At 49.8% G+C, this 13,694-nt stretch overlaps 1 protein-coding gene across 7 annotated transcripts in view; it reads left to right on the forward strand.

Moving 5' to 3' along the window:
• Nucleotides 1-13,694, forward strand: part of BCL11B (BCL11 transcription factor B) — a 95,188-nt gene that overhangs the window by 32,554 nt on the left and 48,940 nt on the right. For 4 of the 7 annotated variants that reach the window (XM_053603068.1, XM_053603070.1, XM_053603075.1 and 1 more), the window contains one exon: nucleotides 6,472-6,684. The exons of the other annotated variants lie outside the window; for them this stretch is intronic. In XM_053603068.1, the coding sequence (XP_053459043.1) occupies nucleotides 6,472-6,684 (213 nt within the window). The remainder of the gene's footprint in view (nucleotides 1-6,471; nucleotides 6,685-13,694) is intronic. 7 annotated transcript variants of the gene reach the window in all.

The following is a 13,694-nucleotide window of genomic DNA, read 5'->3' on the forward strand; positions in this document are numbered from 1 at the left end:
TCCTTCACCTCGCTTCTCTCTTTTCTGGGATGCATTAAATGGACAGCATGTCGGGGAGCAAAAATAGTTGAAGTGATGATTCACTGTGACAGATTTCAGGAGTGCTCCAGGAGGAGGGGGGTGGAGGAAGGCATCCTGGCTCAGGGTGCTCCTAGGTATGTGCTGCTTACTTCCTTTTAGGGACCCAGCCTTCTCTTGGTGGGTGCAGGGAGATGATCTGGTGCCCATACAGGGCTTTGGGTGACAAGTGGGGGTGGAGGGGAGGTCTCTGGGTGGTCATTTGGGAAGTGGCAGCAGAGGTACAAGCAGGCAGTTGCATAAAGGCCAGACGTGGATTTTGAGCTATGTGTTCCTGTCTCCTATGTAATGACTGTGCAGGAACTCGTAAATACAGCTGTGCTAACCCTTATGAGACCTCATTTCCCCCCTTTTGCTGCTCTTCTTTCAAAGGACACTTCTACATTTACTCCCTAACCAAAACCCATTGCAGCAAGGGGCTGAGACTTGTGGGGCCTGCAGACTCGTGGGGCCTGCTGCGTGCTCAGACAGAAGATTTGCTCCTGAAAATCAGAATCTAGAAGTAGTAGGGAGTGGGATGTGGGGAGCCCCGGCTCCTTGCATGACATGGAGCCACGCCACACTCCTACTCCCTCTAGAACTGTCTTGAGCCTGATTAGGGACTTGCAGGTTTTCGAGGCAACTTAAAGAGTTCGCATAAATGCTTGGATTTCCCTTTCTGCTTTGTTTTATTATTATTATAGTTGCTTTTACAATGAAATGAAAAACAAGTTCCAGTCATTGCCGGTTCCCAGACCTTTGTAATTAAAAACAAAACAAGAAGAGAGAGGAAGAAAGAAAGAGGGAAAGAGAAGAAAGAAATGATACCTGTGGAGTGAAGGAATTTATTTTTTCAGTAGCCACCCCCCCGCCCCCACCCATGTAGCTCTGAAACTGAGCAACAAAGAAGGCTCCTTTGAACGCTATTCCTGCTGTCTGAGCCACTCCCCCATACAGCCCACACCTCCACTCCAAAAAAGGGAGAGAAAGAGACAAATTGATGGGAAGGCCAGTCTTTTCGGGTGAGTACCCAGTGCTTGTCTCATTTAAGGTAGCACTCCACTTCTTTCAAATAGGAAATTGCCAAAATGGATGTCATCGGTTGCTAATTAGATGTATTTTAACTGCAGGATCATTTTACCAGCTAATACTGTTATTATGTGCTTCAATGTGAACCCATGGTGGAGCTGTTAAAATATGAGCACGAGGTCTTAGCAGATAGCTAACGGAGCCTGTGGGATTGGTGGAGGCGCTTTTCCTCAGTGGCAGCTGGTACCATGGTGTTTTTGGCCCAGGAGATCCTCAGACCAGGCCCTGTGCTGAAGGTGTAAGTTCTTTCAATCTCTCCAGACAAGCCCCTGGTTTTCCCTGATTACTGCCTTCTTCATGTGTTAAAGGACCTGAGTCCTAAGGATGCCCCGAGCTCTCCAGGTTGTGGGTACCAGTCCCTCTGGACTTCATGGTTCCCCTGTCTTTGAGTCTCTGCACCAGCTTAGAAAGAACAAATGACCCAGAACAGGCAGGCCGGGGTTTTCAAGTCTGAGCTGGCTTTCCCCTTCATCTCTCCTCTCTAGCAAACCGGAAAAAGAATCCTAATTTCCCGTTGGGGTGGGAGGAGGGAAGCTGGGATCAGGATAATGATTCTTAAATGTGAGCCATGCATTTGACTTCGTGGCATTTCTCCCCCCCTCTTAATACGTAGCATTTTTTTTATCATCCTGAAGACAAAGTAGCTGGCAAAATATTTAAGTGATCAGAAAGAAATGTTTGTATTTGCCCGAGTGCGAATTGGGTTATCTGCCTATCTTGTTTATGAAATTTGGGGCTGCCTTTCCTGCACAGTATGTTCGCCTCTCAAATCTTTGCCGGCTCCCATTTCCATATTTCTGCGTGCTTGTTCTTTGTTAATCACTTGGCAAGCGCTTATTTGAATATTAAAAATTTCTTTAATCATCAAAGGCAGGAGCACAGTCTCATGAATATTCATATTTTTCCCCCTCCTCAGACTGGATTCTAGTTCATTACCCTGCAGTAAAAGCCAAACAGCCATCAATCGCCCTCATTACAGGCTCTGGCGTTTTGATTGGCTGCCTGCTGCCCAGAGCTTTTTTTTTTTTTTCTTTTTAATTTTTTCCCCCTTCTCCTATGAGTTGTCTTGTACCTGCCAACAACCCCCTCACCCCACAAAAATCAACAAGGCAAAAATAAATTTCTCTGGTTGAAAAACAACTTTGCAAACTTGTCAAACAGCCCTTGTGTGGCTTGCTGCCGCCCTATAGCCGCCACCAGCACCACCTCCCTCACAGAGTCCATCCTTTTCCACCAAAAAAAAAAAAAAAAAAAAAAAAGAAAGAAAGAAAAGAAACCAGGATAACGGGATAAAAGGATGGGGGGGGGAAATTAAATAAATAAAAAGGGAGAAACTTGAGCCTCAGAGATGAATATTTGTCAAGAGAGTTGACGTAAGTTTCATTTGCATAATGACTTTGTACTTCTGCATTAATAAAATTTGCATATGAAGCCATGTTAATTACTCCTGATCATGCTTTTTGCATTCATGCATAGTAATTTTCTCCGACTTGTGAGAATTAATGTCTTGGCATGGGGGGAGGGGGCGCCGGGACTGTCAGGTTCTCTTGCCAGTGTCCCTCACTCACATGCACTAGCTCCCTGTCTGTCTCCTGCCTCAATCTGTGACTCATTTCTGCATTATCAGTAGGAGTTCTCAGCTTTAAAAAAATGTATCAATTGAAAGGCACAGGTAGGGAGAAAAATATACATCCCCTGCACAGTTGTCTTCCAGACCTCTCTGTAGTTCTGAGCACTGAATCTGTAAACCACCCATTTGGGAGGGAATGCCCCAAGAGATTCAGTGGCTGGGAAGGCTCCCAGTTTCTCTCAAAACCGGGGTGAGGCTTTTCTGGGTGTTTTTGTGTCTACGGGCTCCTGGGCGGTGGGCGTGTTTGCTGGGTTAGTGCGCATGTGTGAGGAATGAGGCGGGAGCATCTGCCGGGGCCCTCCAGAAGGGAGATAAGTTACAGACCCCGTGGAATGCTGCAACCCAGGAAGGCATTAAAAATGATCTTATGCCCTGTTTTCAAGCATAAGAAACATTTTAAGGACTTCGTTTTTAGACCTTTGTTTGTGTGTGTGTACGTAGACTTCAAAAGAAGGCGTTTTTAATGAGTGCTTTGCAGGGCTAGGTAGGGTACCTTCCTGAGTTGTGAGCACCTGGACAAGCTTTCTTTCCCAGGCTGCTATGCTGCCTTGGGATGACCCGCAGGCAGTCAGAGAAACTCTACAACTGAAAATAAATGAATGATAGGTCAAATACAAACATCATTTATTGTTTACTAACTGCCCGGCCCTGGTTACAGTTGGCTTGAGCCTTCCTTTGAAGGTGAGGGAACTGAGGCTCTGAGAAAAAAAAGACTCACCTTAGGTCACAGGGCCACGAAATGGCACAGGGGGAATTGGAACCCAAGCCTTTTTATACCCAAGCTGTCATCCTTTAGCTGCCACTGCTTCCTCTGTACAAGTCTGGGTCTGGAGTGCTCTGGAAGGGCATTCTGGATTTCCTGTCTGCACTTGCAAAGGCAAATACTCCTTCTTGAGGAGGGGTGGGGGCTGGGAGGAGATCTGGGACAGGTACTAGGCTTTGTTTTTAATGTCGAAATAAGATTCACATAATGTAAAACTTGCTATTTCAGAGTGTGCAGTCAGTGGTTTTGAGTATACCGATAATGTTGTGAGGCCATTGCCCCTGTCTTTATTCCAAAACATTTTCATTACCCCTAAAAGAACTCCTGAACCCATTGGGCACCCCTACTCCCCAATTTCCCCCACCCCTGGTAACCACTACCTTATGGCTCCATAGATGTGATTGTTTTGGACATTTTGTATCTACGGAATCATATAATATGTGGCTTCTTTCATCCCTTTTGGCTTTTGTGATAGATTCAGAAGATTTCTTGAGTTCTACCTTTGGACAGAGCTCGGAGTTTGAACTATCCCAAGGAGGCTACACCCTCCCCCACGTAGTGGAGATGGCTCTGGGAGCTCCAGAGAGGCCTGGCACAGCTGAGGGTTTGAAGCCCTCCTCCCTGCTGCTCCCCTCCCTGCCTCCGTTGAGCTTGTCTCTGGAGCTAGTGGGCTTCAGCAGGGCAGAATTCCTAATGAGGCCCTGCGGAAGCCTGTCCAGGGGTGGGCCAGCTGCCCTGCCTCCCAGCATCACCTGGTGTGGGATTTCACCATTACAGACTTTGGCCTAAGTTTCACTTCTGACTTTTCCAGAAGGGTGTGGCTGGATAGCTGTTTTCTACCCACTGCTTTTTGTCATTCTTCCCCCATAGAGACAGAGTCAGCCCTCAGTACTTGGGACAACACTTTGCAGTCCTCGAGGTACATCTGTTGATTTCTCAGCCATGAGGAATGGTTCTGGCTGTGTGTGACCTCACCTAAAGCCCAGGAGCTGGAGCCTGGATTTGCCTTTTGGATCCACCAATGGCTGGATTGAGCCCAAGGACCCACAGGCTTCCTCCATCCCACATGGCCCTTGCTATTGGGATCCTGGGGCGCCCTGCTCACTCTACCCCAGCTGCAGCCCTGCAGGGAAAGCAGCACATAGTGTGGCTTTGGAAACACAGTGGAGTGTGAGTCCCAGATCTCACCAAGCTTCAATTTCCCCCTGTGGAATGGTGTCCCCTTGCTAAGTGAGTGGTTGTAGTGTACTCAGCACAAAGCTACCATCAAGATTGTGAATGAGCCAGAGTCCTCTGTAGTCCAAAGCAGGGAGCCCCTTAGGGTTTGAGACTGGTAGCAGACAGGCTCAAATGCACAGTTCTAGCATTGGTGGGATGTGGGGAGTGGTTCAGGCTAGGGCAGTTTTCCTCAAAAGGCAACACTGACCTCAGGGGCAGACTTTCTTTGAGGAATCCCACTAAATCTGGGTGTGGCTTCTGATCAGCATCTGTGGCTGAAACTGCTCGTGGTGTTCCTCAGCCCTTTAGGGGCTGTCTGCAGTTCAGAAACACCCTGGGCCCTCAGCCTCGCCTGGTATGAAGACTTTCTTGGCTCAGAGGGGACCCAGCAGTGTTAACTTTGGCCTTTTGACAAGACATTGTCAGCGTCCAAGCCCTAACTAGGGGTCCCCTGATGTGCCCCATGCTTTGAGCCTAGATAATCCATGTTTTAGAGAAGCTGGGGGTTCAGAGGAAGAGCACTGGTACTGAAGCCCAGCAGCCAGAGTTGTGTTGCTGGTATCTGCGGTTTTCCGCAGTCATCATTGCACCAGTTTCTTGGTCTGTGCAATAGGTATTCTAAGCCCCTGGCCCTGTGGGCATATTAGGAATCCCAATCAAATGGAGACTGACAGGCTCCCGCCCAGCAGTGGGCTTGTGGGGCCCTGTGGCTCTCTTGGGATGGAGGAATCTCACTGGGGCCCTGGAGTGGGCAGACCCCCATTGTGTAGACCTGCACTGGGTGAGGCATCATTGGCCTTCCTGGGGGGGCTGGCGGGTCCCAGCTGCCCGTCCTCCTGTTGATGTTTCCTTTTTGTCTCTCTGGTGCTTCCCTGCTCAATTATTTACCCAGGGAATTTGGGCTTCTTCACTTGTGGTTTTGGCAACGGCTTCACACAAATGTTTTGCCCTGGTGGTCTCTTAGCCATTTAAGATAAACGACCAAATCAAATGCAGGCCTTGCCGGGGAGCCGAGGGGCTGGGTGGAGGTGAGGAGGCCCTGGCCTCGAATTGTTGCTGTCACATGGGGAAGCTTTTCAAGCCAGGGCTGGGACGGTAAGAGGGGTCTGGGCAGTGTGCCAGGGTTTTCTTGGGGTGGGGTAGGGCCATCAGAGCCTTCTGGAAGGTATTGAAGTTTGAGTGCTATGTGTTTGGTGCTGGGGGCTGGAGAGAGACCCCCAATGGTAGGCAGGAGGCTACCAGTGCCTAGGCCTGTACAAATAGCCCATCCTGACGTAGCAACCAGCATGTAGCATCCTGATGGCTCTGAGTTTCCTTGCTCTTCAGGAAAGGGGTGGTCTGGAGTTTTGGGAACAAACCCTCAAATGGAGCTTACTTCAGATTGCTCCAGAAGCCCCCACATGGGAGGTCCTTTCTGATAGTGGGGCCCTAACACTCTCCTGGCACTAGGCCCCCAGAGGCAGGGTCCTAGCTCCCAGATAGCCCAGCCTGGCAGCTGTGGAAGTAGGGCCGTCCTCAGTGACCCCATCTGCTTCTCTGAGTTCTTTCCCTTGCCTCTGACCCATTTACGTTCCCTGTAGGGCCTGGCACCACCAGGGCTGCCCAACCTGGGAGGGTGGCCTGCAGCCCCCACCCCAGACCCCACCCCGCTCCCTGGCCCCCTTATGCAGTCCAGGGCCCGACTGACCAGTCTTTTCTATTGTTTTTTCTCCAGGGCCGTGCAGGCCTGCCCAGCTGCCAGCGGTGGCCCCCATAGCTGCCTCCTCCCACCCTCACTCATCCGTGATCACCTCACCTCTGCGTGCCCTGGGCGCTCTCCCGCCCTGCCTCCCCATGCCGTGCTGCAGCGCGCGCCCGGTCTCGGGTGACGGGACTCAGGGTGAGGGTCAGACGGAGGCTCCCTTTGGATGCCAGTGTCAGTTGTCAGGTAACAGACGGCGCGTTGGGGGTGGGGCGGGCTCCCGGGATGGCGGGGTGTGCTGTGGAGGCATGGACAGTGCTGGGCCAAGGTGGGGACCCAGGGAGGAGGCGCACACCCCACCCAAGAGGCTTTTTGGGGTGCTAAGGGAAGTGGTAAAGGATGTTCACAAAACTGTGAACCCGTGCCTAGTCTCCATTGGTCCTCTCACCATCACCCCAGCCATTCTGAGTCTCACTACCAGAATGCATTCCTAGCTTCCCAGTTCCATCTCTTTGGACTGTTTAGCTAAAGCTTAATTGAATAATGTTTAACATCTGAGGTTTTCTTCTGCCCATGCCACTGCCATCCCCTCCCCCTTACCCCGGCCCCCCACCTCTCCCAGCATAAGGCTAGGAGAAGATTCCTTGGTTGTCTGTGTACAACACCAGAGCCGTCCAAAATGCTGAATTTCTCTTTGGGAGAATGTGTTGCCCATTTGAGGAAAAAAAAAAAAGTTGATCAATAGGAGCCTTTTAAAAAGCTGTGGCCACCAGAGGGAGGTATGCATCGTGATGGCCTAGAGGAGGAGGGGTGGGGGCTGAGTACCTACTGTGCGTCTGGCTTTGAGTGGACTCAAAGGCCACGTTTCTGTGGCCTGACCCCCCCCCCCCAAATTTTCCGGGAGGGTGGTGTGGCTGACTATGAGGCAGATGGGCAGAAGGGGCAGTGTGGCCATACACACCTGCCCCCCTCTCCAAACAAAACCCAACTCCTGGTCTGTCTGGGTCCTGGGAACTCTCAGATAGAGGGCTCGCCTCCCAGCCTCTGGCAGGGTATGGTGTGACAGGCACTGTGGCCATACAAGCCAGGATGCTGACACAGCTGCACGTGGTAAGTGGATGTGGCCTGGTTTCTGTGGCAGGGGCCAGGAAAGGAGAGGGTGGGTTCAGAACTGGGGTGTGTTCAAATTGTTCCTGCTTTGTCACTAGGCATGTTACAGGCTTTCTCTTGAGTTGTGAAAAGAAAAAACTATTTTTGTTGGGGCTGGTTTTGCTTTTAATTGATGCTGTCCCAAAGGACAGTCCGTGTTGAAGCCACAGGTCAGCAGAAGGCCACAGGCAGCCTCTGCTTTAAGGTTGAGAGCTCCCTGGGCCTTGTTCTGGTGGAGTGATCTACAGCTTTTAGTATCTCCTCTCACACATGGTAGGTGGTAATATTATAGGATCTGGCTTCCAAGAGAAAATTCTGGTTTCTTACTGGGCTTGTGCCTTAAAAGCACAGAGAAGAACCTCAAATCACCTGGGAAGGAGTTGAAACCACTTGCAAAGTGGCCAACTCCCTGTTCTGGGCTGCACTGGGCCCAGGGCTCTTGTCCTGGCTTCGTAGCTCTGTTCTGGGGGTCTGTAGGAGACCCTGCTTGCTGTGCAAGGGATGACTGTTCTATCTGGGCGGCTGCCCTGCTCTTGTGGCTTCCTGTAATTAGTGCTGCAGCCACTGCAGCCACTCGGGGGGCCACACTATCAAAGATCAGTCTGAGTGTTTATGACTGGACTCGGTCAAGTTCTGAGGCAGGGAAATATGATCTCCTTGCCAGAGGCTCACCCAGGACTTTGCTTAACCCTCTGTTGTCTCTGGCCCCCACTTAGAAGCTGCTAAAGTACATGAGATTCTGCCTGGGGCTTGAGCTCCTTCCTCGTGTGCCGGAGCCCTCCCATCATCTTCCCACTATGCTTAGCAGGACCTGTCCCTGTCACTATTTTGTGGATGGGGCAGTAAAGGCTCAGAGAGGATCAATGGCTGGGCCCAGGTTGCAGAACTGGGATTTGTCCTTGGGAATGCCTCTCGCCAAGGCTGCTCATCTTTCCACTGAACCACACTGCCTCTGCTTATATCCACAGGGGACAGATGAGGTTTCCATCTTGGGTTCTGGTGAATCGCCATCAGCACGTTGGTACATACTCTCCCAGGTTCCTAATAAGGATCATGTGTTGCGGGCCTGTTATGTGCTCAATTGCACTGGGCATTTTATGTGCTTTCTTGATCACAACAACCTAATGCTTTCCTCTCCCCACTGTACAGATGAGAGAATGAGACTCAGAGATGTTGAAGTCTCACAGCTCACATCCCCCTATTCATTCATTCATTCATTCATTCATTCTACAGCTCAAAGCCATATCTGGGGCAACTTGATTGTAGACTCTGTACAAGCAAAGGATGGTCAGGTGGGCAGGTCTTGCCCTCCTTCAGTGTGCAGCCTGAAGAGGGGAGGAGACAGATGGAGACTTACCGCCAGGGTGATTTGACAGGGCAGGAAGAGGAAGTGGTGGAGGTGGGATTCGATCCCAGGTTCCCATCCACCACCTGCTTGGTCTTTGATGTTGATTTATCTCCTGGCTTAGAGGCCTTTTTGGATTGTAGGATTGAGGAGCTTTGAGAGCACAGAGCCTGTGAGCAGCCTTGCTTGCAGTGCCTGAGGTGGGGTGTAAGGAGGGCGAGGGATGCAAGGGGCTGCGCTCCTTCTGAGAGCCAGCTCTTACATTTGACCGTCTGCCTCAGTGTCCAGTGTCATTCTGTTTCCTTGCTCCATCCTGGTTTGTCAGCCTGCACCAGCCTGTCCCACCATATTTTTATATCAATTTCAATACCTGAAAAATCTTCTGTTCCAGTGGTTTTCGTCCTTTTGTGGTTTCTGTCCCTGGCACTGGGCTGTTTGCTTAAGTGTTTTTAGGGCCTGTTTAATTAGTAGTTGGAATAGAGTCATTAAATTCCCAGTACCCCATTAGGAAGGAGAAGTCCTCTATAAAGATGGAATGGGCCCACTGTCCCTACTTGGTTTTGGCCCTTTTCAGATCAGGATGCACTGAACCTATCACTTCAAATTAATATGGAAAACCCCAGTGTAAATGTGTTTCACACAGGTTAATTGCATGCCCGTGAATGCATTTGCAGTTATTTATAGAGGGATGTGATTTTATAGGGGAGAATACTGCACAGGTATGTGTGTCTGTGTACATGCTGGGCTGGCTGCAGCCAGTCAGTCCTACCTCCTGGGACTCTAGCCCCAGACCTCCTTCTGGTGGTCACAGTGGGGAGAAGGGATCTGAGGCCCCTGTTTTTTCTTGACTCTGCTGAAAGTATATTGGGCTTTGAGTCTAGGCATTCCTGGGAACAGAAATTTCATCCCTGAGAAATTCCACATCAAGGCTTGGCCAAGTGTCTGTGGTGTCCAGAGTCTCAGGCTGTGGTCCTGGCTCTGACTCTGCCTGGCCAGCTGCCTTGATTAAGTCATTGCCCCTCTTCCAGCCTCAGTTTCCCTTTTGGTAAAAATTATATAGATGTATATTTGCATGTGTGTAATATCTGAAAACGAGGTTCCTCCTGTTCTCTGAAACAGATCAAAGTGGAGCTACGGTGGGTGAACTGAGCATGGGCTTAGCAGACTTCCCAGGGCAGGGAGTAGGGTATTCAGAGAACAGTTTGAAAATCACTGGGCTTTGGCCTCCCCCATCTCCAGACCTTACCCTGTTCTGGTTGTAAAAATGTATCAGACTTTTGCAGGGGTGGTGAGGATGTTCTGCTTTCTACAGGAGTGTGACCTCAGATAAGTGATTTCCCCTCTTTCTATTTCTCAATCCCCCTGTCTATAAGATGGAGGTAAAGATAATACTTGCTCTGAAGTGGTGTTCTGAGGACTGCATGAGGTCATATAGGCCAGGGGCTGAGAACAATGCCTTGTCTGGAGCAAGCCCCATAGAAGTTGTGATTCATGCTCCAGCAGAATGGGGTTCACAACGTCACATCATTATGTGTCCAGCATCCTGTAGGATCATACTTCAAGCGGGCACTCTGTTTCCATTCTTAAGAACGTTTAGCCTCTTGGCTGGCTCAGATCATGTGCCACCACTGGGAAGTGGAAAAGGAGCTGAGACACCTCATTGCATATTTAAAAGCTGCAAATGGTCATCAGCTGGAGTGATTAATACGTGTGCTTGGTGAAGTTCAAGGTCTCATGCAAGAACACACAGGATCCCAGCTCAGGGAAGTGGAAGTGTTTGGATTTAATAGAGGGAGTCAGTTGCAGTCATTAGTATATGCTGAAATCACAGGGCAATCTTGTAAAGTTAAATTCAATTTACTTTTCTACTGAAATTGTGCTTGCTGTGTTATTTAACTAGTCTGGGGTTTCTTGGCATGGGTTAAAGGGACAATAAAGATAAAAGAATACCTGTAAGTAAATAGTAGGGCTTAACAGTAGAATCTATCCTTTTCTCTTCCTTCAATTATATCCCAGTGTTCATTTTGTGTTCATTTTACAACCGGAGCCGTCCAATGGGACGCCGTGGATTAGACCACCCTAGCTGTGGAAGCTTGATGCAATTAATACAGTCTGTCTGGAAAGTGGCCTTATTTCTGGAAGTTTTATGTTAATGATATGGTCTGTGCTTTGCACATTTCATACCAGAACAAGAAGCAAGCTGTAGTTTCATTCTGGACTGGGTTTGATTAACATTGGCGGATCAATGGGAACCCGAGTGGCGATGTGGACAGAGATGGCAAGCTCACCAGGCCCCCGCCGATGCGCTGCCTCAATTCTGGTGCATGGGGTCCCAGAGGTGCCCCAGGAGGGTTTCAGAGCCTCCATTAAGACTTTGGAGGGAGGGGTGAGTATGGGGATGAAGTCTAAAAGAACTGTGAGAGTGAGCGAGTGTGCGTGGACAGAACTCCACAGTGGGCAGGTTGGTGAACATGCTTATGGGAGTCCATCTGTAAAGTAGTGTCTGTTAAGGTCTTTCTGTGCTGACCAGGTCCACGGGGGTTGGTTCACCATAGAGAAGGGAATTTCAGGGGAGTTATTAAAAATGTAGAGAGTCATCTGTATGCCTTGCGATGTCTAAATTGCCCAAGGGGCTGGTGGCCCTGCATTCGCAGCCCAGCATGTACAGCATTGTTGGCGATTCCTGCAAGCAAGCACTATGGATTCTACCCTGTCATCTGCCTGTTTCTTGAGATCTCACTGCTGCAGTGGCTGGCCTTAACTGCCTCCCTGTAGACTCCAGATGCCTCCTTCTGTGGCTGCAGGAAGTGCCAGGAGAAGCTAAGAAGAGCTGCAAGGCCAGGGCCGGGGGAGCTGATTCTCTAGGGCAGTGGAGGTGGCCTAGGGTGGCAGGGCTTTGGTGGATGACAGAAAGCTAGAAAGTGACAGCTTCTCCAGCACCAACTGGGGCCAGAGAAGCTGGGGAGTGCGGGCCAGCAGGAGGACTGCACTGCTGGGCAGTCGGGGCAGGGTGGGGGTGGGGGGGTGGGGTGCACCTACCAGCTTGCCTGTCCTCAGATAAAAGAGGCCCCAGCAACATCCCGGAGCAGAGACCGCTGCAGCCTCGCCAGATTCAATTTCACTCTCTGAGCTGGTCCTTCAGACGTTCTGAAGGCAGAGCTAAATCAAAGAATTCTATTCAAATCCGTACAAGATGTTGCTGTTTTTCTGCTCTGACAGGAGAGGCATTTGGAAGTACAGTTTCTTTCTTTCTTTCTTTCTTTTTCTTTCTTTCTTTCTTTCTTTTTTTTTTTATGGCTGTCTTAAAAAGGAGTTTGGCTGTTTAGCACAGCTGGTGCTCATTATATTATGCACTGGCAATAAAATAGCATGTGTAATTAATTTTTAATGCAGCGCTAGATGCAGCGCTTTCAAGCAGTTAGTGGATGTGAAGAACCAGCAGTGGCCACAGACATCAGAGACCTCAGAGCAGGGCGGCCACGTTCTCCTTTAAAGGGAACCTGAAAGTGGCAGAGGAGGCTGGATGCTGCCCTCCATGTGGAGCAGAATGGTCTAGAAATGGGTTCGGCATGGGTGACCCGAGGCTCACATTAATCTTTAACCATCCAAGACCAGGGGGCCCCAAAGATATCATTTCATCCAGCTGACTCCTTCGTTATATAGATGGGGAAATGGAGACAGTGAGTGGGGATGATGACATAGCATGTAGGGGGCAGAGCTGACTCAGACCCAGGTCCTTTGGGTTCTGCCCAGCAGGCCATACTGCCCGTCTTGAGTTCCTATTGAAAACCAGAAAAGGAAATTCATTATCTGCTGGAATCCACTTAAAAATTGATTTCTGCATTACTCTTGAGGTTCAGTGTGGAACCTGCAATTAGATCTGGCAGCAGATAGAGTTTTTACATTGAGGAATCCCCCATTTGACTCCTTGGATCTTCGGCTTTGTCATCTGCAATTGGAACACTCCTCGAGTGTCCTGGGTTTGAAATGTTCTGTGGTCGTGCTTTGATCGCTGGCTGCCCCATGCCCTCCGGGCTCTGTGGCATAGGTGTGTGTTTGGAATTAAATATCATGATATATACATTAGTATGAGAGCTGCAGGCATTTGGGGCTGTTCCAGAGAGGGGACCATCCTTGGTCCTTGTTCTCAAAGTGAATGAGGGTAAAAATGTTACCGAGGCCTGCCACTTCCACTCTGTAAGCCTCAGTTTCCTCACCTGTGAAATGAGATACCGGAGATGCCTGCTCTACTGGAGATGCCCTCCACTGGGCAGCTGCTGGCGTGATGTGGTTAATCACAGTCAATCACTAGCACGTAGTGGAGGGAAAGACGGGAAGGAGAAAGCACTTCTACGTGGTGGTCAGGATACCCTATGCTCCAGTATTAGCTGCCTATCTTTGAAAGTCACTCACTCACCTGGGAGAGCTTCTTGGTGTGAATAAAAGGAGTGGAAGGGCTACTGCCATTCATGTCCTTAGGTCTTGTTGCAATTTTCTAAGGGGCTACTGTGTACCAGCATGGCATTTCATCCTCATAACACAACTAAGACACACCCCCCTTTGCTCATGACCATACTGGGGTTCAGAGAGGCCAAACAACCCATACAAAGTCACAGGACACAGGTAGCAGAATTGAGATTTGGACTGAGGCCTGGCCAGCCTCAAAGCTGTGCTTGGAGCTTTCCATTCCAGCTTCCTGTTGGGCTGCAGTGGCTGCTTGGACATGGACGACAGATCTGGGATTGCCAGATCAAACATAGGA

This window comes from Nycticebus coucang, chromosome 9 (genome assembly GCF_027406575.1).
Source record: "Nycticebus coucang isolate mNycCou1 chromosome 9, mNycCou1.pri, whole genome shotgun sequence".
Taxonomy (NCBI): domain Eukaryota; kingdom Metazoa; phylum Chordata; class Mammalia; order Primates; family Lorisidae; genus Nycticebus; species Nycticebus coucang.